Source organism: Anser cygnoides, chromosome 7 (assembly GCF_040182565.1).
Source record: "Anser cygnoides isolate HZ-2024a breed goose chromosome 7, Taihu_goose_T2T_genome, whole genome shotgun sequence".
Classification (NCBI taxonomy): domain Eukaryota; kingdom Metazoa; phylum Chordata; class Aves; order Anseriformes; family Anatidae; genus Anser; species Anser cygnoides.
The window spans coordinates 3,488,173-3,514,457 of NC_089879.1; the positions used below are offsets into that span (position 1 = coordinate 3,488,173).

The 26,285-nt window shown below is 37.5% G+C and overlaps 2 protein-coding genes across 11 annotated transcripts in view; one reads left to right on the plus strand and one right to left on the minus strand.

Annotated features, from left to right (window-relative positions):
• Positions 1-8,403, minus strand: part of BCCIP (BRCA2 and CDKN1A interacting protein) — a 12,062-nt gene extending 3,659 nt beyond the window's left edge. Inside the window, exons 1-6 of the mRNA XM_048075292.2 lie at positions 8,249-8,403; positions 6,270-6,344; positions 5,558-5,638; positions 4,303-4,395; positions 3,641-3,828; positions 2,103-2,283 (exon numbers count right to left, since the gene is read on the minus strand). Of these exons, the coding sequence (XP_047931249.1) occupies positions 2,103-2,283; positions 3,641-3,828; positions 4,303-4,395; positions 5,558-5,638; positions 6,270-6,344; positions 8,249-8,371 (741 nt within the window). The 5' untranslated portion in view covers positions 8,372-8,403. The remainder of the gene's footprint in view (positions 1-2,102; positions 2,284-3,640; positions 3,829-4,302; positions 4,396-5,557; positions 5,639-6,269; positions 6,345-8,248) is intronic.
• Positions 7,816-26,285, plus strand: part of UROS (uroporphyrinogen III synthase) — a 22,000-nt gene continuing 3,530 nt past the window's right edge. Inside the window, exons 1-10 of one of the 10 annotated variants that reach the window (XM_067000255.1) lie at positions 7,832-8,169; positions 9,036-9,210; positions 13,766-13,855; positions 14,601-14,684; positions 15,630-15,726; positions 17,583-17,657; positions 18,897-18,971; positions 21,894-21,977; positions 22,468-22,553; positions 24,472-24,570. In XM_067000255.1, coding sequence (XP_066856356.1) covers positions 13,793-13,855; positions 14,601-14,684; positions 15,630-15,726; positions 17,583-17,657; positions 18,897-18,971; positions 21,894-21,977; positions 22,468-22,553; positions 24,472-24,570 — 663 coding nt within the window. In that variant the 5' untranslated portion in view covers positions 7,832-8,169; positions 9,036-9,210; positions 13,766-13,792. The other 9 variants (XM_067000256.1, XM_067000259.1, XM_048075641.2 and 6 more) reach the window with 9 other exon arrangements.

The window sequence follows — 26,285 nt, forward strand, 5'->3', positions numbered from 1 at the left end:
AAAACGCTTCTCTAAATAACTTAAAAACAAACACAAAATAGGTCTTTGAGAATGTAACACCTGGTAGACGCATGGGCATCACAGGCTTCTCCCCTTCATTTTTTTAATAGCATGTTTACACAGAGTTCATTTTCGGTTGGTAAAGCTGCTGTGACAAACACAAAAAGAAAACCCTAAACTTGTTGCTGCACAGAGGCTACAGCAGTACTCCCTATAATTATCCAAGAATGTGCCCGGTTACATTTTTCTTCTTCCCAAGGAATATAATCATAGCCATATCATAGCCTCTGCAGAGAGGAACGTCATGAATGATTACACAAGGAACTTGTGCCATTAACCATGATGCATGTGCAAGGACTTTATCCTGTAGGCACTGCCAGAAATGAAGAAACAATGGGCTCTTCACAAAACAATAACATTATAGAATAACATTTTTAAAGCTTAGGAAAAAGAAAAAAAAAAAACCACTGAAAGTTTCTATGCGTTTCAAATTACGTTTTTAATTTAATTTCCTGCATCCTTGCCTTTCTTGATTTCGCTTGTGACCAGAATTGTGTAGGCAGCCTGCCTTGGGAAATTAGAAGTAATATTTTCATCTCAGTATTTTTACACTTAATATTAATATACTTGTTCTGAGTATAATAGAAAAGGGAAGTGATGTCTACTTGTTTTCATCTTCAAAGGCCATATTCTGAGGAGTCTTTGAAAATAACAAGCATCCAAAAGGAAATCGACACATCAGCTTTGCACACAATACCAACAACACAACTGCAGAGCTTTGCATCTGTTAAGTTTCTTGGAAAGAATTCTCAGAGAAATATATTTAATTGCATTACTATATCTAAACAAAGCCTCAACAGCTGTTTCTCTGACACTGGTCTAACTACATTAGAAGAAAAGGAAATGAGATCTGTGTTTTTAAGTGTTACCATGTACTGAAGGTTCTGATTGAAAGTCCAACAACAGAATACTCTGCGGTTTTTTTTTTGGAAACTTTATTCTTTTAAGTGTTTAAAGCTGTGACACATGATTAAGTTAGAGCACCCTGCAAGCTACTACCTGTTGTTCGAGCTGCTGCTCTCAAACACCACTTGTTATGTAGATCACGTTAGCTTAAATCCCTCTGACAAAGCTAACCTGCTCAACCAGCAATTCACAAGCTCACAGCCGGTCTTCTCCAGTCAGCAGTTTAGCAAGTCTTCTGCATTTGCTATTATTCAGATTAAAGACAAGAACTCCACCAATCCCCAAACTAAAAATGAGTAACAAATTGTTGCAAGGAACACTCAGAAGTCCTGGGACACGCTGTTAAATTCAATGCCCAGATTCATTACCATTTATTCATTCATCCTCAAAACGTGGACATTTCATTCACAAGTCTGACAATTATTACGTTCAGTTAAGGCTCTTCAACATCGCTACATAAGTAAAGAGATGGAGTTAATTCTCTGAGGCCAAGACACACAGAAAATAACACTTGATATTTCCCTTGAAGCCTCTGCCTATTGCAGGTATCCTTCACATTTTTTTCATCAACCTCACAGCTCTGGTATCAGGTAGTAATGCTGCCACAGGCAGTACCTAGGCAACAGCATTCTTACCATCATGCTAATTGTGGCCTGATACAAATCACATTAGTAAATTCATGCCAGTGCAGAGGGTTAATCAATAGTTTGGACTTATGGGTGCTTGTCAACTGCCAGCTGAACGTGAGCCAGCAGCGTGCCCACGTAGCCAAGAAGGCCAACAGCAACCTGGCCTGCATCGAAAATACAGTGCCCAGGACTGAGGGAGTGCTTGTCCCGCTGTACTCAGCACTGGTGAGACTGCTCCTCAAGCAATTTGTTCAGTTTTGGGCCCCTCACTACAAGAAGAATAGTATGAGTTACTGGAACATGTTCAGAGGAGAGCAATGAAACTGGTGAAGAGACTAGAAAACAGAAGACATGAAGAGTTGCTGAGGGAACTGGGGTTGTTTATTATGGAGAAATACGTAACCGTATCTTTGTAAAAATATCCCTCGAATTTATGGTGGTACACCTTTTTGTAGCTGTTGTAAAGAAAAAATAAATATTTTGAACTAATTGAATCGAGTATGTTACCTCATAAAAGAATTCTTCCTCTGCGTTTGCAAACATTAATTCCTCCTTTTGCTGATTTCTCTTCCCTTCTCTCTTCTTAGAATTGCTCTTTGCAGCTTCTGTAAAGGTCTTGCTGATAAGAATGTAATAGTGGCACTTTCCACATGGTTTGTTTGTTCTCTGTGCTTCCGTCAACTCTTTCCTAAAGATAAATTAATGTTTAGAGGTGCAAGTTAAAAATAAATGTTTACACACACAATTTAAACCTTCAGCAGTGTAAAAGTAAAACTTATGATGTATTAGAATAGAAAGTATATTTGTACTGCATCCTATTCTTTTACTGGTGCCTCAGAAAAAAAAAAATGTATATGCATTCCTAGTACTTAACACACTATTTGCACTTTAAATCAATAAAAATAAGGATGTCTTTTCACCTCCCTCTGCCAACATATCTTTTTTCCAGAATATTGTTCACGGCAAAGAAAGTATTTAAAAGGATTTGAAGTGCAGCTCTCCTTGAAATACATCACTTTATCACTTCCACGAGGAGCTCTAACAGCCAGAAGATACTCTTGCCCACCCTTGTGTTACACATTATCACTGCAATGCTCTAAAACCGTTAAGACAAAGAGACGGATCTGAATTTGAGTTGTGACAAGTGCAGTCCTAGCAGTAAACCTCAAGATCAAGCCCTCGAGTACCTCGTTTTTTAATTTAAAAACCTTACTGACTAACCCTATCTACATGTTTTCTTTCATATAAAAGTAGTAATTCCTTGAAGGGCTATGTTACTGTTTGAACGAGCCTAACAGCAGCCAACCTAATCTGACTTCTAATCTCACCTCACAGAGAGGGGAAAAAAAAAAACAACAAAAACAACACATCTTCGTTCAATTACTAGAGTTCCTTAACCAACATGATTTCCTGGTTCTCAATGTGGCATTAAAACAATATGCCATCGTATCACAGCTGATTTATTTACTTACTGTCACCCAATCTATGGTGTAAATACAAGAATTCAGAAAAGATCAACCATCACCTAACCTGCTTCACTCATTTATCCGAAACTAATCAAAATACTGCATATGGTTTTCATGGGCCAGAACTTATCCACCTTCTAAGACTGTCCCTCAATCCAAAACTTCCGTTCCAGAGCCAGATGTTAACACAAGATCAGAAATATCCATGTTGCTCTATATTAGCAAAGTTACAATTTTAAAATTTTCCTAGATCAACATGAAAATAATCTGCAATACAAAGACATACTATAATACACACACAGCTATTTCTTTAGATGAAATCTCTTAAAAATATGTGCTGCGATACCATCTTAAATGTATTGTTTGAAAAGCCTGAGGATGTAAAAAGTATTTAAAAAAACACAGAGGAGAGGAAATTTCATCTCATATGAGATGAAAATCGTTTTTTTTTCAGTTCATGTCTTACTTATACCTATAGTATCAGTTCTCTTAACACAGTTCTATATAAATAAGATTTCTGAAGAGATATGAAGGAAAAGTACTGTTCAACATCACATCAAGAAAAAAAAAACAACTTACTGAAGCTGCTGGTGCATGGGCAAAGCAATCTGTGGTGGTACATTAATGAATCTTTCACTTAGTAGGAAACCCACAGGCTTAGTATCATCTTTTAGGAGCTTATCCAGTTGTTCAACTACATGCTGTTCACAATTTTTCTCACACCGGCTTAGAATCAGCTCCTTGATTTGTTCAGTACATTGTGTACCCTAGAATCAAAGCGTACATTTCCTTTACATTCACACATCTTGAAAATGAACCTCAAGAGAATATTCAAGAGGTCTATCAACGATTTCCTAAGTGGTCCCTAAAGCACTGTACAATGTCTCTGAAATTATTTACCAACCCTGAAGCTGAGGGTAAGCAACAGTTCTTAACTGATAGGAATGCAACTAGGAGCTACAACACCAGTACCTTCAGCAGAAAAAACTGAAATCTGCAAAAGATGAAAGTGAAGAAATACGAGAGGATGACAGTCCAGTTGCCCTGGAACTACTTGTTACACCTAATTTTAATTCTCTATTCCAATCTTAGCTTTATGTTTGACCTTCAGCAAGTTATGCAGGACTAGAAAGAAAAGAAATTCAGAATACTGAACCAACTGTCTAGGCTTGCTATACAAGGCAGAAAAGCAGAAGAAAGCCTCACTTAGGACAGCCTAGAAGTTAATCATGAATACCAACCTTCCTTTCAGTTAAGTTTAAGAAGCTTATAAAACCAAAGACTTCATCATCGTCGTCATCTTCATCACTGCTGTCTTCCTGGACCTCTGCTTGCTATTTAATAAAGAAAAAGCAACAATTCATTTTGACATCCTATTTCCACTCCCAGCAGCAAAAAATGTTCATCTTTCTAGAAGATGCTCTGCAGATGACAACCATCTAGGTAATCTGTACCAACACACAACCTACAAATTCTGGTTATGGTTATGGAAGTGCCACATCATGGAATGGCTCTGTGTATTTAGAGCCAGCTATAGAGAGCAAGGTCATGCATCTTCTACAGCAGGATCTTTTGAAAGGCACTAAAATTTGATAGCTCATATTTAATATGCAGCTTACTGGCATAAGGGATAACACTACCTTAAGCAAAACATTTTTTTTTCTTTCTAATGCAGAGGAATAAACCTACAAAGCCTTAAAAAAAGAACATAGAATAGAGCTTTAATAAGAAGGGTAAGAAAAAGCTCAACAACACTCCATAGTAAGAAACTTGGCCAAGCAATAGGGGATCGTGCAGTTGTAACATAAGTATTACGTTAACCTTGGGCAGAAAAACTGGTGGCACGAGAAAAGACGAGAAAGTATAGCAATGACACAATGCAACCAGGTACCATGGCATTAACTGTGCCCTGCAGCCACAGCTTGTCTGGGTTTGAAAGTAACAGCACCACGAAATCCTGAGCACTATACGGAACAGTACTGAACAGCTTCCTTGGCCAGCAGTAACTCAGGAGTCTCTGCAGAGTGCTCCAATGCCACAGGAAAAGGAATTCAGGGCTTGCTTCAGGGTCCTTTCCTACACCCAATGAATTCTGCAGACTACTGAGGAAACCACAAGAAGAAATTGCATGGGAGTATTTTTGGTGTATACTTCTCTATATCCTGAGAATGCACGGAAATTATAAGGTCCTATTTCTTACTGAGATGTAACACAGAGATACTTCAGCGTTATGACTCTACCACACCAAAACTCATTAAGAAAACTGAAGAGACTTCTGTATGTGAAAAGAAAGCAATCGAAAGAGTAAATCAAATTCCTCATTTGGCTGAAACTAGACATGGAAAATCTCACCTCCCGTAGAACAATTATTCTCAAAGCAAGAAAGCAAGCAAATTACAAACAACATTAAAGACAGGAGCCGCTTCTGGAGATGTGTTATTTCATTTTAAAGTAAAAGGTATTGGGCCTAATTTACATAAGTGATTTCTATCTTACCTTGATAATACTTCCAATATGATTCTGTTGTATTAATATATCTGTTAATTCAGCAGTGTTAACAGGAGCTTTTAGAAACAACTGGAAAATAAAGAACAAGTATTAAGATGTTTTAGACCTCATACTATATCGCAGGCCACTCAGTAGAAAATAAAATTAGAAATTTCTCTAAGTTGTTATGCAATGGTGTGTACCTTCTTTAACTTCCATTTAGTGGGGTTTGTTTATTCCTACAATGTGATACCATAAAGACCAAAAAGCAGCTTCTTAAAGTGCTTGCTCCTTGACTCTTTAACAAGCTGGCATTTTGTGTATTGAGTTTGGTACGATCTGAACAGTTGCTGAGCTTAAATTTACAAGAACGAAAAGAGCCAACAGAAGACTGGAAGCTGCCACACTGAACACACACATTTAGAGCTGTAATTTATAAAAAGCTCTCCAAAAAGATGATTAACACTGAATGAGGTTTTCCAGGCAGCAACTAACACAATGAAGAAGGAAGGATTATACACACTGTGGCCTACGGTTCATTGGGTAAAGTTCTTGAAACTGTGGTTTAGTAGACACATTTATTAAAATGTGGGTGTATTTAATCTTCGTGAGCTGAACCACAGTAAAACTATGATCCCATACAAATAACATGAATCAACGACTCTGTGTGACTCTACTATTTAACAGAAATATCGTCCAAGCTAACAAGAAACCAAAGTACCTGTTGAAGTAACTTCTTTATCCCACTGTAGTCATTGTCTGATATTGAATGTGCTTCAAATTCAATATTCACTTCCTACAAAGAAGCAAAATGCAGAAAATCAAACATACTTTGCTGGAAGTCATATGAAAACAAAGCTAGACTATAAGAAACTTGAAGCAGTCAACATCAGAAATTGATCTTATTTCCATCTTTCAGTAAAATCATCAATTTTACACTTTTTATCATTTCTTCTGTATTCTTCAGAGCGCGCTTGTGAAATAATTTTTTTAAAATTAATTTAAAATTGCATTGTAAACAAACCTTCAATGCTTTGTTCCCCCAATCTGGTTCCCATAATTATGCTTACTATAACCACATACACTCTTAGCGTAAAGAAGTTTGACCCAGCCGCTTAAACTCTTAAAACTGCAGGATTGGAGTATAACGCCTTGGCTAAAGATGAACTTTTCTGCAGACATTCAGACTACTACATCCGAAACCATACTTCTGCTATTTCCTCCAATATCAACGGAATCGTTATCCCACTCAGGAAGTCTGTTTAGTAGACACACAATGAAACACAGAGCAAAAAAAGGATGTGACCTGTACCTTCTTCCAGAACAAACGCTGTGCATACACCAAACATTCTACTGTTATTCTATTTTACTAGTACTGCCTGTCAAATCTGTATTGTCTACTTATATTTCTGTGAATCACTGTTCAAGATCATCTAAACTGACTTTGCTATTTAATTGTTGGGTTTCATCCCACTTTCTGAACGATTTAAACAACCGAGCCTTACTTTTTCACCCATTAAGACCCACAACTCTCTCTAATCCCAAATCAAGGTCCTGGACTTGACTGCCCGCTGGGAGAACAGCCTTAATAGCATATTTACAATGCAGAAAACAGGTACACAACTAATTCTGAAATGGGGAAAATGAAAATAAGGACGCTCATTATCACATACATTCTTCTGTGGTCTAGCACGGGTACGTGACACACAGAAAACACCCTCAAAACCCCTGACACTCAAACAGTGCTCCGAGGCTCAAGAAACTTCATCCACAAACACCACCCTATAAACCACTGTTCTACCAACATTTTGTAGGAAAGCTACATAACGCACTTTAAAAAATATGTAAGGTCAAACTAAGTCAATACCCATTTTATGTGGCACGTATTTCTAGTATGTGGTAAATGTGCTTTTTTGTCACATTGTATAACTGATACTAATTTTCTATTGTGACAGTTTAAAAGTATTTTTTTTTATTTGGTAACAAGCTAACTGAGGTCTTAGCTAAGAAAAAAAAAGTTAATTAACTCAAAGTAAAATCCTAGTGAATAAAATAAAGTTAGCGAAATATTTGTTTTGAAATATACCAAGTTAAAAAGAAAAAAACATGGATACTTCTACTCTTTTGCTCCATTTACACCCTATGAAAATGAGAAATGGCCTTATCACCCTAAGGCTGTAATAACGGTGAAATCTGGGGCCCATCCTCCCAGAAAGAAGCCCCTGCCCAGCGCTGTGCTGTACAACCGGCACGTTCCCTACTTGTGCAGGCACAGCCACATAAACAGAGAGCTCAGGGAGGAAATCAACATGTGATCTTGATGCCTGGTGTGGCTCTTCTTTTCTTTAAATACACAGAAATTAACGCCAAACAGAGCACACGTGTGCTGAAGGCACTCCTTTTAAGCAGCTGGCTGTGGCTCCGCACAGGAGCTCGGCTGGTCGCTGCATCACTCGTTGCAGCTGCGGTCCCAGCGAGCACGGGGGTGTCCGCAGCGGTGTCCTGCTGGCTCCAGCACACGCCTCTGTGGCTCCACAGCTCACCTCGGTCACGACGAGCCACGCGCGGCGACAATCGCTCACCTGGAAGAACAAACCTCGGCCGAGCGCGCCCGGATAAAGGCAAGGCTTACAGGCGGACCAAGGCCGGGGGCGAGGCGCTACCCCCAGCCCCCCCCCGCGGTGCCCCGGCCCCACTCACCTCCTCCACCCGCTCTTCCTCCGACCCCGAGCCGCCCGAGGACTCCGAGCCCGAGTCCGACTCGGAGCCCGGCTCCGGGGCTGGCGGCTGGGCCCGGGCCCTGCGCTTGGGCGGCGTGGCCATGGCGGGGCGGCGCAGGCGCTGCGGGGCCGGAAGGCGGCGGGCGGTGCTCGGGCCGGGCCGGGGCCGGGTGAGGTGGGCAGGGGCCGGGGCGGTGATGGGGGGAGGCCGGGGGGGTGGGGAGTGCAGCGGGGCCCGGCCCGGACCGGGAGGGAGGGATTTGGGGTTCCCCCACGGGGTGCTCCCCTCGTGCTGCTGGGGCCGGGTGTGCCCAGGGCAGCGCTTCTGGAGGCCCTGGGTGTGTGCTCAGAACGAGCCCGAGCTCTGCTGAGGCACCCGGAGGTGTCCCGTAAATGTGTCCTCGTGTCCCCTGCGCACCGACCACCTTCACGCTTGGCCTGCTCCTGCGGCTCCTGGCAGGTGCCCGGCGTGTGGGAAGGGGTCTGGGGCCAGAAGTGAGGCCGTGGCACCTGTGGCGTTAGTCAAAAGAAACTGCTGACCCCAGAATCGGAGGAATCAAGTGCTTCCTGCTTGCTTAAAAAGGTTAATTCCTAGGCTAGTTACAGGTAATGTCAGGCAAATGAACAGAAAAGGTAGTAAATTTAAGTGTAAACACAATGCAAATATGGTCTTCCTAAACAATAATAAAAAACTGAAAATGCATTGAAAAATCCTTCTCACCAGAAGTATGAAAGCTGCCGCTAACATTTGAACCTCTTTAATGCAGCTCATGTTCTGCATAGGACTTTGGGCCTAGCTCGTGGAGAAGGATGGGTGCTGATGAAGCTGTCTGAAGAGGACTGGGCTGCTGCTGACCAGAAGCACAAGGCCTGAGGTCTAATTCTGGCTTTGTACATACAATCCGGACAGGTCAGAATTTGCTTGTCCCTTTTAGGTGTCAGGTATGTCCGTGGTGGGCGCTTCTGGTTGTTTGGTTGTTGGTGTTTTGGTGTGGTGGGGGTGTTCGGAGCTGTATTTGCTCTGGAGCGCTGCCAAAATATAAATGCTGATCCGTAGGGAGAGAATTCAGTGTGGGAAAAGATATATTGGCAAAACCCTTTGCTGCAGTGCAACTGTCTCAGTGGGGCTGCATGCGATATATCTGCATACGGTTTTCCATTGTATTTTTGAAACTATATCAGTCAAGAATCACGCTAATTATCAACATTGCTCCTGGTAAAAATCCATGATGTAGTGCAAAGGTCTGAGTTCTTTGCAGCTCCCCTGGACTGGCATGTCAGGGAACAAGTTTTGTGATAATAGACATCTAAATTGCAGTAATTATTCTCAAAAAGCTCTGTTTGCGTTTAATGGTGTATGTATGTTATGTTAACTATGATTTGGTAAATTTGTGAAATATGATTCACAGTAGTCTTACAAGTAATCCTTTTTCCTTCTCTGGTTATTAAACCCAGCTAATTTCTGTAAAAGAATATTAGTAATACATACATAGTATCAAAAATCCTAGCCCAAGGTTTTTCAGAGTTTTTTTAACGTGTCAAGGGTGTCTCCAAATTCATCTCCATTTCTGTTTATGATGGAACAGACAATTCCTTTTACACTTGGCAATCGAACCTTATTGTGTGGCCCATACAGTTTCTTACAATCAAAGTAGGGTTAGAGTTTAAGATATTTTGCAGCACTTGGTGTCACCTAAAAGCAGAAACAAAAGGACCCCTTTATTTCTTTTTGCAGGCTGTCCTCTGTCCTAAAGCTAGTTAGTTCACAATTAGTTTGGGGAGAGCTTTTAGAATGAAAATGCCCTGCAGAGTTTTACTTTGTAGACACGGTTTTATATTTTTAAAAAAAAAGGCGAAGCTGCTCTAATAGAATACTTTTCTAAGGGAGCAGGAACCTGGAGATACACAGCTAGTAATCAGCTCTGTATTTTAACTGAAGGCACAGTGATGTTGAATTTTACTGTTCAATGCTGTGAATGGGAAGCATTTCAATGATGTCTGTAAGCATTAATAGTGCTCTGAATGCACAATGTGACCCAAAAGTACCCTTCTAAATTAAGTAATGTGGACTAAGAGAAATAGCATCAAACTAGTTTGAGTCTTTGGTCACAAACAAATGCCTCAGAAGTTCTGATCACTCTTCTGGTTTGTTATCAGAGCTACCTCAGTGGTTCCCTAACCGCAGACTGGCCAATACAAGTTTTTTCCATCTTTGTGTGTGTATTTGCTGAAGACAGAAAATCTGTTGTCCTTTTATTAGCTGTTTGCAAGCCTAATGGCTTTTAAATGGTATTTTCTTAACATTTGAAAAGCAATCATTGAAGGGTTGTTATTGGCACACAAGCAAACAATGTGCTTGTTTCCTGAGCCAAAAGTGGGAGGCCAGCAGCATCCTATAAACTTGGCAGTGTAAAACTTACTAAGGTTATTCATACGCATTCTCATTTCCAGATGTAAGCTGGGCACCGTTTGACTCTGCAAAGTCCATGCATTGCTCTAAGTAGAAACTTTTTATGGTTGTTTAGAAGTTTATGCATTCCTCTCTTGATGAAATATAATAATACATAAAATGAAATGTATATGTTAAAATAGAAGATCTCTAAAATACACTTTCAGCAGTTCATAAGAACTTGCATGTAATTTTTTTCCCATACAATCTGGATAGTTTGTGTTGCTCCCTAGTGGAGTCTTAACTTCACCCTAGAAATTGACGTATTTCGGTTTGAAACTGACCGGGTGCGTCTATTCCTCTGAGACCTGGTCAGTCTTCTCTCCTGCCTGCCTGTTAAGACATCATTTTACCTGGATTCACATCGATGTGAGCAGTGTTGGGGCACAGCTGGTAAGAAAGTGGGTTTGGATGGGTTGTGACCCTAGCATGTTGTGTGCCAGCCCTGCTTTTGGAAATGGGTGTGTTCCACTTTTTTGTATGGTCACACCTGCTACCAAATCTGCAGAAACCTGTCTGAACTGCTTGGGCAAGAACAGAATGGCCGAGAGGCTTATGGCTGCTGAAAAGGACACTAATTTTTCAGCATTAATACCAGAAGCTCTCGGGGGTACTAGCTGATCAAAACAAATGTTGTTTGTGACTGTACAGACTTACAGATTCCCTAGCTCTAATTCAGTCTTCTGTTGGGCACTTGCAGCCCCTTCTTGGAGTCAATAAACAAGCTGCCTTCTGGCAGAGATGAAAATAAGCCAGTGGCTTCTAGCAGCCTTCTAGTGGTTGTGCAGTCTTGCTCCTTTTATAAGTAAGCCAGATGGCTGAGTCCAAAAGGCAGTTGTATGATCTCTTTGTAGAGGGGACAGCTAGCTAATTGCACCTTGCAGTAGTAGTTCATGGTATTTTGTAATTATTCTTTGGTTTCAGTATGTTTTCCATGTAGGATCTAAGTAAAATTAATTTGATTATTGTAACTCACCTTGTTAAGTGTGGATGTTTACTGTAGCACGTAATGAATAATAAGAAATGGGTAATAAGGTTTAGTTGGGAAGTTAATTCATTTCTAACTAACTAAAGAAATAATTAGAGCTCTGCTCTCCCTAGGTGAACCTGAATAGACTTTCATGTTATCTGGGGTTTTTATTACAATACCTTTGGAAATCATTCTTTCCAAAAAGACTTACAATCTTGTATTGTATACTTTGGAAGGACTTTTAATTTTTTTTCCATATGCTTACATTTTGATGACTTCATAATGTTATTAAACTCTACATATTTAGCAATATATACTTTGGAAATAGGAAGGTTGGATTGGAGTGAAAATTTTGAATGTGGAAACGGAATGATTGTATGGTACTCATAGACTTTAAGGGTACCTGTAGATGTTTAGAGCCTAAGCACTGCAGCTGGAGTTGTAGTGAAGATTGTTAGTAACTTCAGTATCACAACAATCAGGGCTACAAAAAACTGCCTGCAAACTGTTTACAAGGATGTTGGATTTCTTTAATTACAGGCTGTTATAATCTTAGTGACTGAGAAAAGTCTCTTAGGGCTACTTAGGCTTAGTAGCAACTGGATACTCAGAAGTATTTGGGAATCTAAATCTTGAAAGCCATGGGATCTACTTTAGCATTTGCTATAGGTTGAAATCAGTGAGAATTGTACTTTTCAAGAATATGACCCCCCAGCGAAGTCCTTGTTTCTTTCTCTGCATGTGCTTCTAATTGCTGCCACTGACTTCACGGGGTATTTCAGAACTGCAAAGCCTAAATGGTTCCCATTGTGCCAATTTTGAGTACTGGAAGTCTTGTAGGAATGCGCACTTCCACGTCTAATAGTAAGGTGCATGGAATTAAACACCTCAGTTATGAAACAACATTAACCTAGGTTTAAAAAAAAAAGGAAATTTAAAATCCACAAAATGACTGTATTATGACAGTCAGGTACTGAGTTGCTGGAGATGGTTTTCTTTGGGTGCCCTTACACCACCTGCATTTTGCAGTGCTTCTGGCTGTAGAGGAATGCGTGATGCCATGCTTGTTACTTGCACCCAATCTGTTTACTGTTGTCTTAAGCTGCCTTTTCAGAGAAGTGTTTAGATATTTTTTCAAAGACAAATTTGTCCAAATGGGTCTTTTTGGTCTTTGAAGTTTTGAGGATTTCAATGCATTTCATGCACATGAATCAAATTTAAGACGTTCTATACATCTGAATATTTGTATTTGTTCTTTTTAAAGAGAATTAGCAGGAACATAACACATGAGTAATTAAGGTAAATGTGCAATTAGAGAATAGATTTGTTTGTTTCTATTAGTCCATTTGTTTACTTTGATGCTTATTGGATTTGCTTAAGGGTTGTAAACCACCATTGAATTCAGCACCAGAGTCAAATTTTGAGGAACTGAGAACCTTCTTGCATTTTTCCTATCTTCCATTTTAATGGCAGAATGTATTTTTTCAGTCTTGCCTTGTTTACTACAGATGTATCAAAAAAAGGCATATGAATTATGTGCATTATATTCAGATATGTATGTCTTTATACCTGTGTTTGCATTAAAAAAAAATGAAATGCTGTCCTGCACATGCTTGCCCCCCTGAAAAGGGTGATAGACCAAATACACCCAGTTATATCACTTGAACGTGCAGACTCCCTATGAGGAGCATAGGGTTGAAACTGGCACAGAAAAGGATAGAATAAAACAGAATAGAACAGGATAACATTGTTACAGGTAGGAGCACATTATATTGCTGAATGTGACTGCATTTTAAGGGTTGTTACTTCCTTTACAAAATATTTTCTTTAAATTCACTTTCCTTGATGGCTTTCATTGTAGTTTCTCCCTTAAGCGGTGTTATCTAAAGCCAGCATGTTATTTGCTGGTCTTATCAGGGTGGATATTCATTCCCAGAGAATGTACATTAACTGCTTACTCATTGTATAGACAGCAGCGCAACTGTTAGCGGACCAGTTTCTTCTGAAGCTGAGCTATTAAAGTTGCTATTCAGTAAAAAGACCTCTAGATCTAATTTAGATTTTTTATTGTATTTCAGAGTTCTTTTGCAATTATTTGGCAAACAATGAAGGTTCTGTTACTGAAGGACCCCAAAGACAAAGATTCAGGACCAGATCCGTATATTAAAGTGAGTAAACTTAATAAAAGTAAACAGTTGTGTCACTTCACTATTATATAATACTGTCATCCAGTTTGTTAAGATAAATGAATCTAATTGTTTCAAGTGAAAAAGCTGCTCAAGCAAAATTAGGAGTACATGTCTGAAATTACATTATCTTCTAAGGAAAAAAGTAAACTAGAAAATTGGCTGTTACAAATTTCCCATAACTGAAATTTTTTGTACTGAATTCAGCATTAAAATTCTTAGACAATGCTGATATTAAGACAATTTCATTTAAATTAATTAATAGTGGTTACGTTGATGTGATAGTTCTATGATTACAAAATAATTTGGTGATTTCAACCAGAAATGTAGTGGGCAAAGGAGGCTGTGTGTTGCTGTTGCCCTTTCTTCTGTAGACTTCATTGATGGGAGTAGTTCTTGCTTGTGAAAGCAGTTCTATTGACTTCAAGGAATTACGGAGATGTTCAAGGATATTGGCAGGGTTAGTTGATTATTTGTCACTTGGGAGTTCAGGGCTATGTGCTGATTTATACTGTAACTACACAGTAGGAGACCTCAGTTTCACAGCTGTTTATTCAGAATCATGCTGTAATACTAAATCTACAAATATAGATTCACTAATAAAAACAAATCAGATACTGTTGTGTTTTAGTTTAGGAAAAAATACTTGTGCTGACCTAGTCAATTTTTTGAAAAAATATTTAAAATGTAGAAACTTATTTCAAGAACTGTACATATTTTTCCATAGGAATTAGGATTATATGGACTTGAAGCAACTTTGATTCCAGTTTTGTCATTTGAATTTGTATCTCTCGAAAGCCTATTTGAAAAGGTAAGTTTTGAGTTATTTGGGTTGTCTTATTTTCAACAAAATTTAGGCCATAATTGCCAAGGTGCAGTATCATATCTTGATTTAATAATACTGCTGCCTGTTTTAGTACCTCTTTGTTTTTCTACAAACAGATGTTGGTAATACAATACAGTATTGTACCCAATAACAAGTATGTCGTTGATATTTTCTAAAGAATTAAGTTAGATAGAATAGTAAGGGATAGATTTCTGTGGGTGGTGTAGCATTTTGTCACAATAAAAAAGTAGATGACTTGGGACAACTAAAGCTTACCTGAGGTTCACCATTACATTGTGCTGAAGTTGTGTACTGCATCTCCTACGTGCATGGAATAAAATTTCATAATTGCTGGTCTCTTTGTACTCTTTCTTATTCATTTTCATATGTTGAAAAGGTTTTCTGAGAGAGGTTACCTTTACTGAAAATCTCCAGCAGCATTTAATTCTGTTAGGTGTTTGAATGTATCGCAGTATGCGTTTACAAGTGACCCAAGAACAGTTTTCTTTTTTGTACTGATTTTTGAGAGCATGCTGGTGACCTTAACTGTTTTTTGAGTGAGCAGAGGGCAAGCAACAAGGAGCTGGCTGGGCAGTACCACAGTGTTAAGCTTGGAAAAACAATTGATTTTTCCTGTGTGAATTTGGAATACCTCCCATGTCGTTTCCCTATCCCAAAGGTCATTTCAGTGACAAGGAACCTTGTCTGCTCCTACTGATTTTCAGCATTAATATCACACAAAGTATTCAATGTTTGTATGCATTTATCATGTAAATATCCTGGTTACTGATAGTAATCAAATATTTGCCTATTTCAGTTTCAGATATTTATTGAAGCTGCTTTGTTGTTCACAAGATTATAAAGAATTGATCAACTTATTTTTTTAAATGTATATACTCACTTCTACTTAAATCTGCTGTTTACAAATAGCTCTCTCATCCAGAATCTTACGGGGGCCTGGTTTTTACCAGTCCAAGAGCATTAGAAGCCATCAAGATCTGTTTGAAAGAGAATAGTAAAAGTGAAGGTAAGTGCATATTTATATTCCTTGTTCTTTCAATTTCAGTATTTTGTGAAGTTTGTCACTTTATTTCACCCATCAGAAGCTGTTTGGAGTACTCCTTTTGAAAAAAACATCCTATAGCTCTTTTGACATCATAAAGGCCTCATGCTAAATGGAGCTTTTAAGGGACTGAGTGTTGGTTTTTCTGCACTTAAGATGCCATTAGAAATGAAAAGGGTAAAGCTTTTGGTGTAAATTACTAATTAACGTGGGCTTTTTCCTCAATCTGTTGTGGTTATCTTTGTTGAAGCTACAAAGTTATAAACAAACTCATGGATGAGCAGTATTTTGCTGCAGTGCCTGGTTTTGTTTACTAAACACTATCCTCCCTTTAAGGGAGGTGCTTGTTACAGAAACTGACCACTGCTGCTACTCATGTAATTCATTTGAAATCTTACAGAAAAAGCTATTTCTGTCTTGCATATAAAATTTCTAAAATGAGTTAAGTGTTAGCTAAAAAGCAGTAAAGAAATGGTAGTACGTAGAAACCAACAGATCAGTTGTGAGGAAGAATCCTGCAGAGTGCTAAATACAAACTGGCATACCAATGAGCTATCAAATCTTTGTGAACTCTTCTAAACTCTTCTGAGAAGTGATAACTTCCAGCATTGAGTTCCTATGGATATTTACGTACCCTTACATTTCGTGACTATCTGCTCCATATTTGGGCTGTAGTGATAGTAATCAACGTACAGTGAGTGAGGTTAACCTCTTGAATAAGTGGTAAATACACTGATACTGTTCACTTACTTTAGCATTTTCAACAGCAGAGGGCTATATTTCAATATTTTTGGATCAAATGTGACGTCTTTCATACAGATACCATCCCCTAATCTTGGTTAGGGCTTTTGGAAGTTGCTGAAGTATATACTTTAAACAAATGAGTCTTCATTTCCTATTCGGGTTCCTTTTAAAGCTACTCAATGCTTATCTTTCCTACTTTTTTACTCATTTAGGAAGGTTTCCTCTGATTTACTTTTTACTGTTGTTGTAGCTTCTATTTCTAATATCTTTTTTCTTTCCTGAGAATGCTAGAAAAGAACTGAGTGTCCTATGCTGTATGGTTTTTAGACATGATAGTAAGACTTAATTTATTTAGCTTTGATCCCTTTGAGTTTCAGGCATAGGGATAAGGTACCTGGATTCAAGAATTAATTAACGCCTAAAGGATGGTAAACCATTTTCTAGTAATTGTGGTCTCTGGTACATTTTATTTCAGAGCTAATAGCTTTTTTTGGTGTATGTTTAACATACAATCAGATTCTACATTTTCCACATGTAAGAATAAGAATTACTTTATAGAGTATGTAGTGAATACATATACATTTTTACCCTTTTTTGGTGTTAGAGAAGATTTTTTTGTTCTAACAAACAATTCAATTTTAAATCTACATCTGTATTTGCAAGTTGTAATGTTCAGTTTGAAATTCACCAGTTTGTATGTTGAAATCTCACTTTGTACTGTCTGCTGTCCTTTCTCAGAAGTTTTGTTGCTTTTAAAAATTCTTAATACAAAATATAAATGAACATTGCAAGTTGCATATGATCTGACATAAGGTGAAATAAGCATTAAAAGTGCTATTTTACATAAGCAGATAAGAGCTATTTACTCAAATGGAGCTTTTAAAAATGTGTTTTTGACTGCTATTTACACAATGGAAAGAATATATTGAAAATTCATTTTTATACATCCCCAGATTTTGCTGAAACATGTAGTGCTGTATTAGTATTTTGCTGTACTTGTAGATTTAAACAGAAGTCCAAATACACATTTAGCATTCGTATTCTGTTGCCATATGGTTAAACTTACTGTTTTACAGCCTGGTCAAAATCTCTTAGACAAAGATGGAATATCAAACCAGCGTACGTGGTAGGAAAAGCTACAGCTTCTCTAGGTAAGCTGGAGTTTGAAAGAAGTCGTCTTAGATAAATCTGTCTTAAGTACAATTTTTGGAGAATTGGCAGCTGTTCAAGTGTGTTCAGAAAAAATATAGGTAAGTTTTATAAATTGATATTTTGAAAAACAGATAATGTGTATACAGCTATCTGAAGTAAGCATGTACAGATCACCATCTGGTCTCCCAGTACCTTTTTTGTAATGTGATGGTAACTACTTCAGAAATTTGGTCAAAAACGCATGCTGTTCTTAATTCCCAGATTATTTTTTTATTCTTTTCGGAAATGAAATCGGGCAACAGGAATTATAGCATAATTGTCTGAGATGGTAGGAAATCTGATGCACTGGCCCATCTTTCCTTCTGCTTCTGTCGGGTATTTGCCAAACAGAAGTCACCAGCATACAATCACTTTACTTCAGTGGGCCAGCTGCTTTATTTGTCTTCACACTGATTTTAATCCGATGCAATATAAATTTGGTGTGCACAAATAAAAATTCAGTGTAGGTTTTAGTTCATGTGAGACTTTCTTGTTGTAAAATTGCATAAAAGCTTTTATCTTCCCACTGAACCACGCAGGAAACATTACAAAAACCAATAGCATTTGAGAATTTTAAAAGTCTTGGTGTTTTTCTGCCTGTAGTCCAAAAATAATCTGGGTAAGTACTGGCTACCTTCATAAGAATGTTTTTGCAGGCGGGCTACTAACAATACTGGATCATGTAATGGTGACACCTAGCAAGCACTGTGAATCAATCGAGTCTAACCTAAATTAGTTAACTTGTCAGGGATTCATATTATGCCTATTAACTTGTTTAAATAACAGCAGCGTTAAACTCTGCAATTTTCTGATGGGATTTCTGCCTTTGTTACAAACAACAGCAGTAGCCTCACTGGGAAGTGAGCTCCAATCAGACCATGTCAGGAATTGCAGGCCATTCAGCATGGTCAGGCAGTGCTTTTTGCTTCACCACTTCAGGTGCGAGAGTTGAACTCTCCAAAACAGCTTAGCCATCCCCAGAATTTTTCATTTGTACTCCTTGTATGTGTGTCTCTAGAGCCAAAATTGAATCTTTCATAGCATGTTACTTGTTCAAATGCTCACATTTTTTGCTTTCAAGGAAGTGTTTGTGTGCTTAGATCAAATTGGGTCTCCCTTTCCAACCTACATGTTTCTGTGACTGAATCTGAATTGCTCTTATTGAATTGTTGCTGTTGTTTTGCTGCTTTTGGTTATAGTGGAAGAAATTGGCCTTTCCCCACAAGGAGAAAAGACTGGAAATGCTGAAAAATTAGCTGAATATATTTGCTCAAGTAAGTATCTAAAATCTTCTACTTAAATTAAGCTCATGTGCATCGTTTATTACATATAAAGTCAGGTGTACCTTGAAGCAGAAAAGTATATACTATGTAATTCATCATATGTAGAGTCCTTGAATTCAGCTTCTGGGAAAATACTAGTGTTATCTCTAAAAGACAATATTTTGAAATCCCTATTAAAATACTAACTTACATGGAATCTTGGACTCTGTAATTGAATACTATAAGACCTGGTAGACAAAGTGCTTTTTTAATTAGTGGTCAGAGCTGTAATGATTTGAAATTGCTGTTTAATCATGATTTAAATGATTCTGACTGTAGGTGTGCTGATTCTCTGTGAACTTTGAATGACCTGATCTTCCTTGCTTCAAACCAGCTGATGCTGGGCATTTTTCACCAAGCCATAATTCAAAGTGCAGAAGGGGAACTTCTTTCCTCAGAATGAACACACAGTTTCAGAGAGCTATTTTTCAGCACCAAAGGAGGGGGATTCTGGAGTGGTTCTGAAGAAGCAGCAGGTTCTGATAGCCGCTAGTGGGAAAGAAAAGGTTTACAGCCTTTCACATAGAATATCTTGAGCAGAGGACAGTTTCTTACAACACTGGAAAACTACAGAAATTAACTTGCTGCTTTAGCATTTTCATTATCATTACAAAAATGACTGCCTTTGAATACCCTTCAGTTTTAATAACCAACCATTGATTTTTCAATCATTGGAGATTGTTTGTTGTTGATACATATAATCGTGCTTGGAGATTTATTGGATTTATTGGATGGTGCATATTTATGCCCTCACAATTTATAAAAGTGGCTTACAGAAAAAATACACTAAGTGGTTTTTAAGAACCTCTGAAGTACAGCTTAAATTATATCAAGTTCCTTATTTTTGTATTAATTTATTTTTCTTTATTCTTTTATTTGTTTTAACATAAGTAAATGAAAAGAGTAACTTAACATCTTTTATGTCAATAAAATTTATTGTCAGAATAAAAATAAAATCTGCAGCAATGATATTTCTTTTGCTACTTGCTGTGCTTTGGTACCAACTTCAGCTTAAGGGAAATAAAGGAGTTTACTTAATTATTTAGTGAGGTTTAGTGTCTTTTCAAGACAAGTAGTTTTCTTAGATGGGAGTTCCTCACATTAAGAAAAACTATTTTGAGAGATGATGGCACAGTTGTGTGCAGCTGTATACAATTTCACCTTAAAATTCTGTGCTTCTATTTGAAGAAAAGACAAACTCTCTGCAAAGAAAGTCTGTTTAATTCCTGTCCAAAACCATCAGAGCTTCTATCTGTATTTTAAAGGTAAAGGATTACTGATAATGAGTTTCAGTTTACATTAAAGAAAACTATTTCTTCGGTTTCACTTATTGCTCATCAGAACTGCTCTTACACAACATTTTTAACAATGTACTTTAATAAGCATTGAACAGTTAGTACACCTAAAACAATCACTGTATGGGCATCTAATTTTACTAGGGAAAGTAGCTGCAACTGCTGTTGTATAAAAACAATTGTCAGATAATGGTGTTACAGTGTTTTAAAAGCTTACATTGTAGTAATCTTCAGAACAGTCCCACACTTTTTTGAGACCACTTCCAAGTTGACTAAAATCTTTTTTGAGTTTTCAAGAAGTGGTAGCAGTTAGTGTGACCAAGGAAATCATAAGTAGCATGTATATACTCCAGATCAATTTTGAAAGAAAATAATTGAGATTCTGTGATAATTAATCCTATAATACTGCAACATTTGATTGAACTGTGTTAGATTTGAGTGTCTTCACTCTACCATTTTTCTCATGTAGAAATGCGATCTCACTAGGCTATTCGATTTCATCTGAATCCTTCCTTGATTCAAAATGTTCTTTGTCGGTTTGCAGAGCCCTAATACTCATTTTTATTAGATAAAATACAGTAACGAAAAGCTTTCCGAAATAATTAACTCATGTGAGAGCCCTAAAATCAGCAAATTACTGAGAATCTCAGACTCTCATATAGATGGTGCTATTTCATTCTTCCCAAGCCTGGTGTTGGCATTCCCCATCGTTATTGTGTTTTCCCTTTCATGTGAGTGCACTCAGGGTGTACAGAGTTAGGATGGCTGCAGGAATAGAGATGTAACCCAAGAGACACATGTGAATAGCATTATCTGGTAGGATATTTTTTGAGCAGAATTGTTTTCCTCTGATAACTTATTAGAAACATAGTCCTGTGAAAACTGCATCCCAGGTGTCATACTCTACAAGAGAGAAGTTATAAACAGGACCAGAAAAGTTCTCCTTTCAAAATAACCAGGGGGCTTTCATGTGTAGGCAGTGCAACAATTACTTCTCTTCTAATCTTAAGAAGTAAAGGATAAGAGGATGTGAGGATACCCACTTCCACTCTAGCATTGGAAGTAGAACCATTTTTCCTTGGGGAAGTAGGAAAATAGACTTTCAGATATACTGAAACTTTTCAGCAAAGTATTTCTGTCCTCTTCTTTGACTTCCTGAATATTCTTTTACAGAGAGAGCGCTGTTATGTACAAAGTGGGACTGAAATTTTAAATGTAAGAATTGGGGAAGATTGCCTCTCTGAGGGAGAAGAGATAAATTGTGCAGTGCTTGTTTGTCTTTGTAGACTTTCAAGGGGAATAGAAATGCACTTTATCTTTCACAAGATCTTTTTAGACAATGTATTCATATTATAGTTACGGAATATTTTTTAATTTACATGCTAAGTAGCTCTATCCTCTGAATTGTGGATGCAGTTGCACTGCAAATGTTTTCAGCTATTTTAGAGCTGTGTCTGTGATGAAACATGCAGCATTTGCAGCAGTGTTCAACATTTGATACCTTTAAAATGTATTAAATCTATCATGTTTGTTCTCTATTAAAAATGTTAATGAAATGTTCTTGTTTGTGTATTTACAGGAGAGAAACCTAATTCATCATGCCTGCTTTTTCCTTGTGGAGCCCTGAAAAGAGAAGTACTTCCTACAGCACTTAAAGAAAAAGGTTGAACTTCCATTAGAGCCTTGTTAAATTAGTCAGTTGTGAGAGAATTTGTATCTAAAGATTTTGAACCAAATTTGAATAAGTAAAAATTGGGTTTTCTATTATCTTGTGTAGAAGATGGGAGTAAAAACTGAGGTTGCTGTCCACAGTGCTGGGACTGAGTTGTAGTATGGCTTGAGCAAGGTTCTTTGCCTTTGTTCATCACCTTTGTTCTCACCTGTGAGAAGGAAGAAGACTTATTCACAGAAATGTTGCAAGACTTGCCAGTTTTTCTTAACATGCATCAAGGTCCTCTGGTTACTAAAGCTTTATTGTGTCTTGTATAATTGATAGTAGAAATAATCTAAGAATCCTTCACATAAATTTTTCTGTATCTTTTTAATCTTCTTAGGCTGAAATTTAAGTGCAATTAGTATATTAAGAGTGTTTTACTGAAATAATAGAAATTAATGAAATACTATTTAGTAATGAGTGTCTATTCTGATTCCAGGCATACCTCTGGAAAGCCTTACTGTATATCAAACAACGCAACACACCAATCTCCAGGAATCATTGAGCAGTTATTTCTCACAACAGGTATTGGATGCTGATGTAACTTGAGAATTTTTGAAGTTTGTGATAAAACCTGGCAAAATATACTAATTTTTATCATGTGTCTGCAAACAACAGTTGTGGTGATACAGGGATTTCCTATATAGGCTTCTTTTCTTCTTATCCTGCTGACTACCAAGAAAATACTTCAGGAAACACTATAGGCAGAGCATAAGTCCCTCAGTTATTTGTTACAGCGATTATAAAAGTCACAATGCCTCTGATGGAAGAAGAAAACAAAACCTTTCACACCTTGTCTAACTTCCAGAAGATAGATAAACTTCAGAATCACTGAGAAATAATGGCATAAAAAATTACATATTCGGTTTATTCCTTTGAGCTGGACGAATGCTTTTTAGATAATACCATGTAAAATATTACATTTAGTGAAGTTACTTTTTGAACAGGATTTTTTAATTATTATTGTCATTGTAATATTACTGGACAGCTTTGAAATTTTGTGGGGCAGAAAACTACTGATTTTTCCTTCATAAGATAAGGCCATGTTCCTTCTCTGATTATCCAATTTATTAATATGAGTCTAGTTTAAGTGTTAAATTCTAAGTGACATGATGTTGACAAACATATTGAGTTTTATTTGCTAGAATTCTTATTATTTTCTCCTTTGAAAACTGTCAAATGTCACTAAGCAAGGATCATTACATAGTAAAAGATTTGAAGCTAGTAATAATTGACTTTATTTTGCTGAGATTGGCTTTGTGAAATTTCCATTTGTAAGAGTCTACATTATATCTAGGATTAATTTTATTCAAAATGCAGCCTTTCTGTCTTGGAGAAACTTGGCCTGCCTGAGCATGTTGCACCTCTTTTTAAAATCTATGCATTAATGTCTTGTTAAATCACATATTGATTTTAAAGTCCTTTTTCAAGAGGTCCTAAAAGGCTATGGCATGGGCTGTCTAGCTGATACATTGCAGTATCCTGCTATTCCTAGGTGGATATTACAATTCTAATCCCCACAGAACTTAGTTTATACCAGTTATAAAAGTGAGTCAGTAGTAAATACATATTCTGTAGCTTCCTGAACTCTTTTTATGGAACTCCTTACTTGCTGCAATTAGTATGTTAGTTTCAGTGTGAAGCTATTAAAATGTTTCTCATGAGCTTTCTGGTTGTTAACTGATGATATTGTGGTTATATAGTGCCTGGATAGCTGATACAACATGACAAGTGTTTCTCACTTTGTGAGACAATGAACAGCAGTGTGTTAAACTATCATTCTCTTTTCTATGAGCTAAGGCGAGCTTCCAAGTCATGCACCGTAAAATAACAGCAGATGTAGAGCTAGCATATCCTTCTAGCCAAACAGAAAATCGTGATAAAGAAGGCATGTGCTTTGGGTCTGCAGGTCGGGAGCTTGGGACCTTCACGCCAGACAGAATTTTGTAGAACTTTCTTTTGGCTACAGAATGTTTCTGCTGCTATCTTAAGACAGCCTTGTTCTGGGAGAGAAAGCCCTCCCAGTGGTGTGCAGTTTTAAGCCAGCACCTCATCTTCGTCACAGCATCTCTGCGTGGGCAGAACTTAGGATAAACAACAAGAGCTGGGAAGCAGAGAAAATGTCCAGAACTAAGACTGAGAATGGATTTAGGGAAATAAATTGTTGAGTTTATTTTTCTAAACAGGAAAATGAGTATGGCTGCAGAAAAATTTCAATACTTTTATCACCAGTTTGTGTGACAAAGTATTCAATTAAAGTCGCACCTGGATTTCAGCTATCTGCACCACAGGAAACCCTCTTTGTTGTTGATGAGAAACAGATGTTAAACCAACAAAAATTCATGTCCATGTAGAGACAGTTAGAGAGGCTTGTATGAAAGTGTATTGATATTATGCTGGAAATGTGAGAAATCTGTGCCAACCTGTGGTTTATTTTACTCAGGGAATCCCAGCAAGTGTTGTGTTCTTCAGTCCATCTGGTGTCAAGTTTTGTCTCCAGCACATTCAGAAGCTATCTGGGGATTTTATCAACCATGTGAAGGTACTTTTTTCTCTTCAAATGGTGGTGAAATAAATAGGGTGTAAGCTTAGGTTGGGAGACTGAAGGAGAGGAAAGCTGTTGCACCCTTTACAAACTTTGACCAAGAGTGCCTTAGACCAAAAAAATAGAAAAATACAAAGTCTGGAAGGGGTAGGACTGTAAGTGTAGTCTCTAGCAATCTATGCAAGCTAAATAGAGGTTAAGGGTGCAAAGTGTCTGTAGAGAAGCAGCAGCTTACCTAGGTGGAGACTGCAGAACACAAAATTTGGGAATTGTTTGAAAATTGTTTTGCGTTGAGAGTACAGAGGACAATGCTCTGCGTTTGCTTGCAATACAAAACCAGCCATCATAAAATAAGCACATGGAATACATGATATAAGAATATTAAAGTTTGAGAGAAGGTCAAAGAGAATTGTATTATGAATGCTTTATTTCTTGTAAGTGATCAGATATCTGTGTTAAATGTGAAGTAACAATCTGAAAACTCACAGAATAATTCACTTCAAAAAAATTGTCAGTTAAGTCTAACAAAGCAATACCCTGAGAAATTGAAATACAAGAATTTGTTTTCTAACTTACATTTTTAAGACAATAAGTCTGTGCATGTTCTGTCACAGTATTGCATAGAATGAGAGAAAAAGCTAATGTTTTTGCTAGTTAAAGAGTCAGAAGAAGCATGTATTCTTGAATTAGGAACTGTTTTAGGCTCAAAGGAGAAGAGTTTGCATCAGTACACATTGACACATCTTAGTGATCCTAGGAATTAGTACAGAAATTCTAGGGAAAAAAAGGAAACAAATCATTCTAATTAAGAGACTTTCTTAATAGCAATTAGAGATGCGAAATAAATAATTCCAGTTCTCATGTCCTTTAGAGTTATGAATATATAACCATGCTTCTCATTGCAACATAAAGAAGAAACATCTTATTGTACAGGATTTTTGAACTTTCGATTTACATAAGAAAGCGTAATCCCCTTGTGATAGCAGATAAGAATGCTAGTTTGTAACTTGTTCCAGTAAATTTCAGTAAAAAGAAAATCACTGAAGCTGGTACTGGCAGTTACTGATCACGTACCTTACATGTTTGTTGGTGGAAAAGCAGCCTGATTTCAGTGTGGGGGGAAGTAAGGCCAATGGCTGTCTCAAGGAAGCACACAATACTTCTGTCTTCAGCAGTACAAGGTAGCTTGTAATGCGATTGTCCTTGTTTGTGTGTTCAGCCTAACCACAGATGGGCTATCACCTGCACCCATCAAGCTGTTCACACTGTATTCCTTGTAACCTCCACTTGTTCTGCTTTCTTATTGGCATGCTATCTTATTTTGTAGCTGAGAACCCTTTAACAAAAAAAAAAGAGTTGTTTTCACCTAGATTTTTTTCCCCAACAACTTGCCCAGTTTCCACTGGGTAAAGGCTTTATCTTCTCCTAGTCAAGGTGTGATTAGCTCTTGCTTGAGTCAGCAATTACAGGCTTAAGCATATTAAAATTCCTCTCACTTCCTGTTCTTTTTGAAAGAACAACTATAAATGTTTGTAATGAAGGAAGAAATAATCTTTCCTAAGTAATTTCCAAGTAGCTCAACTGATGGCTGGTTTTTAGTAGTGAAGATCTTCAACCTGACTGGTTAGTACAGTTCAGTAAGCTCAGACGTACAAGCTGATATACTGACAAGGTCAGCAAATAAAGCAGGATGTGTACCTAAGTCACTGTTA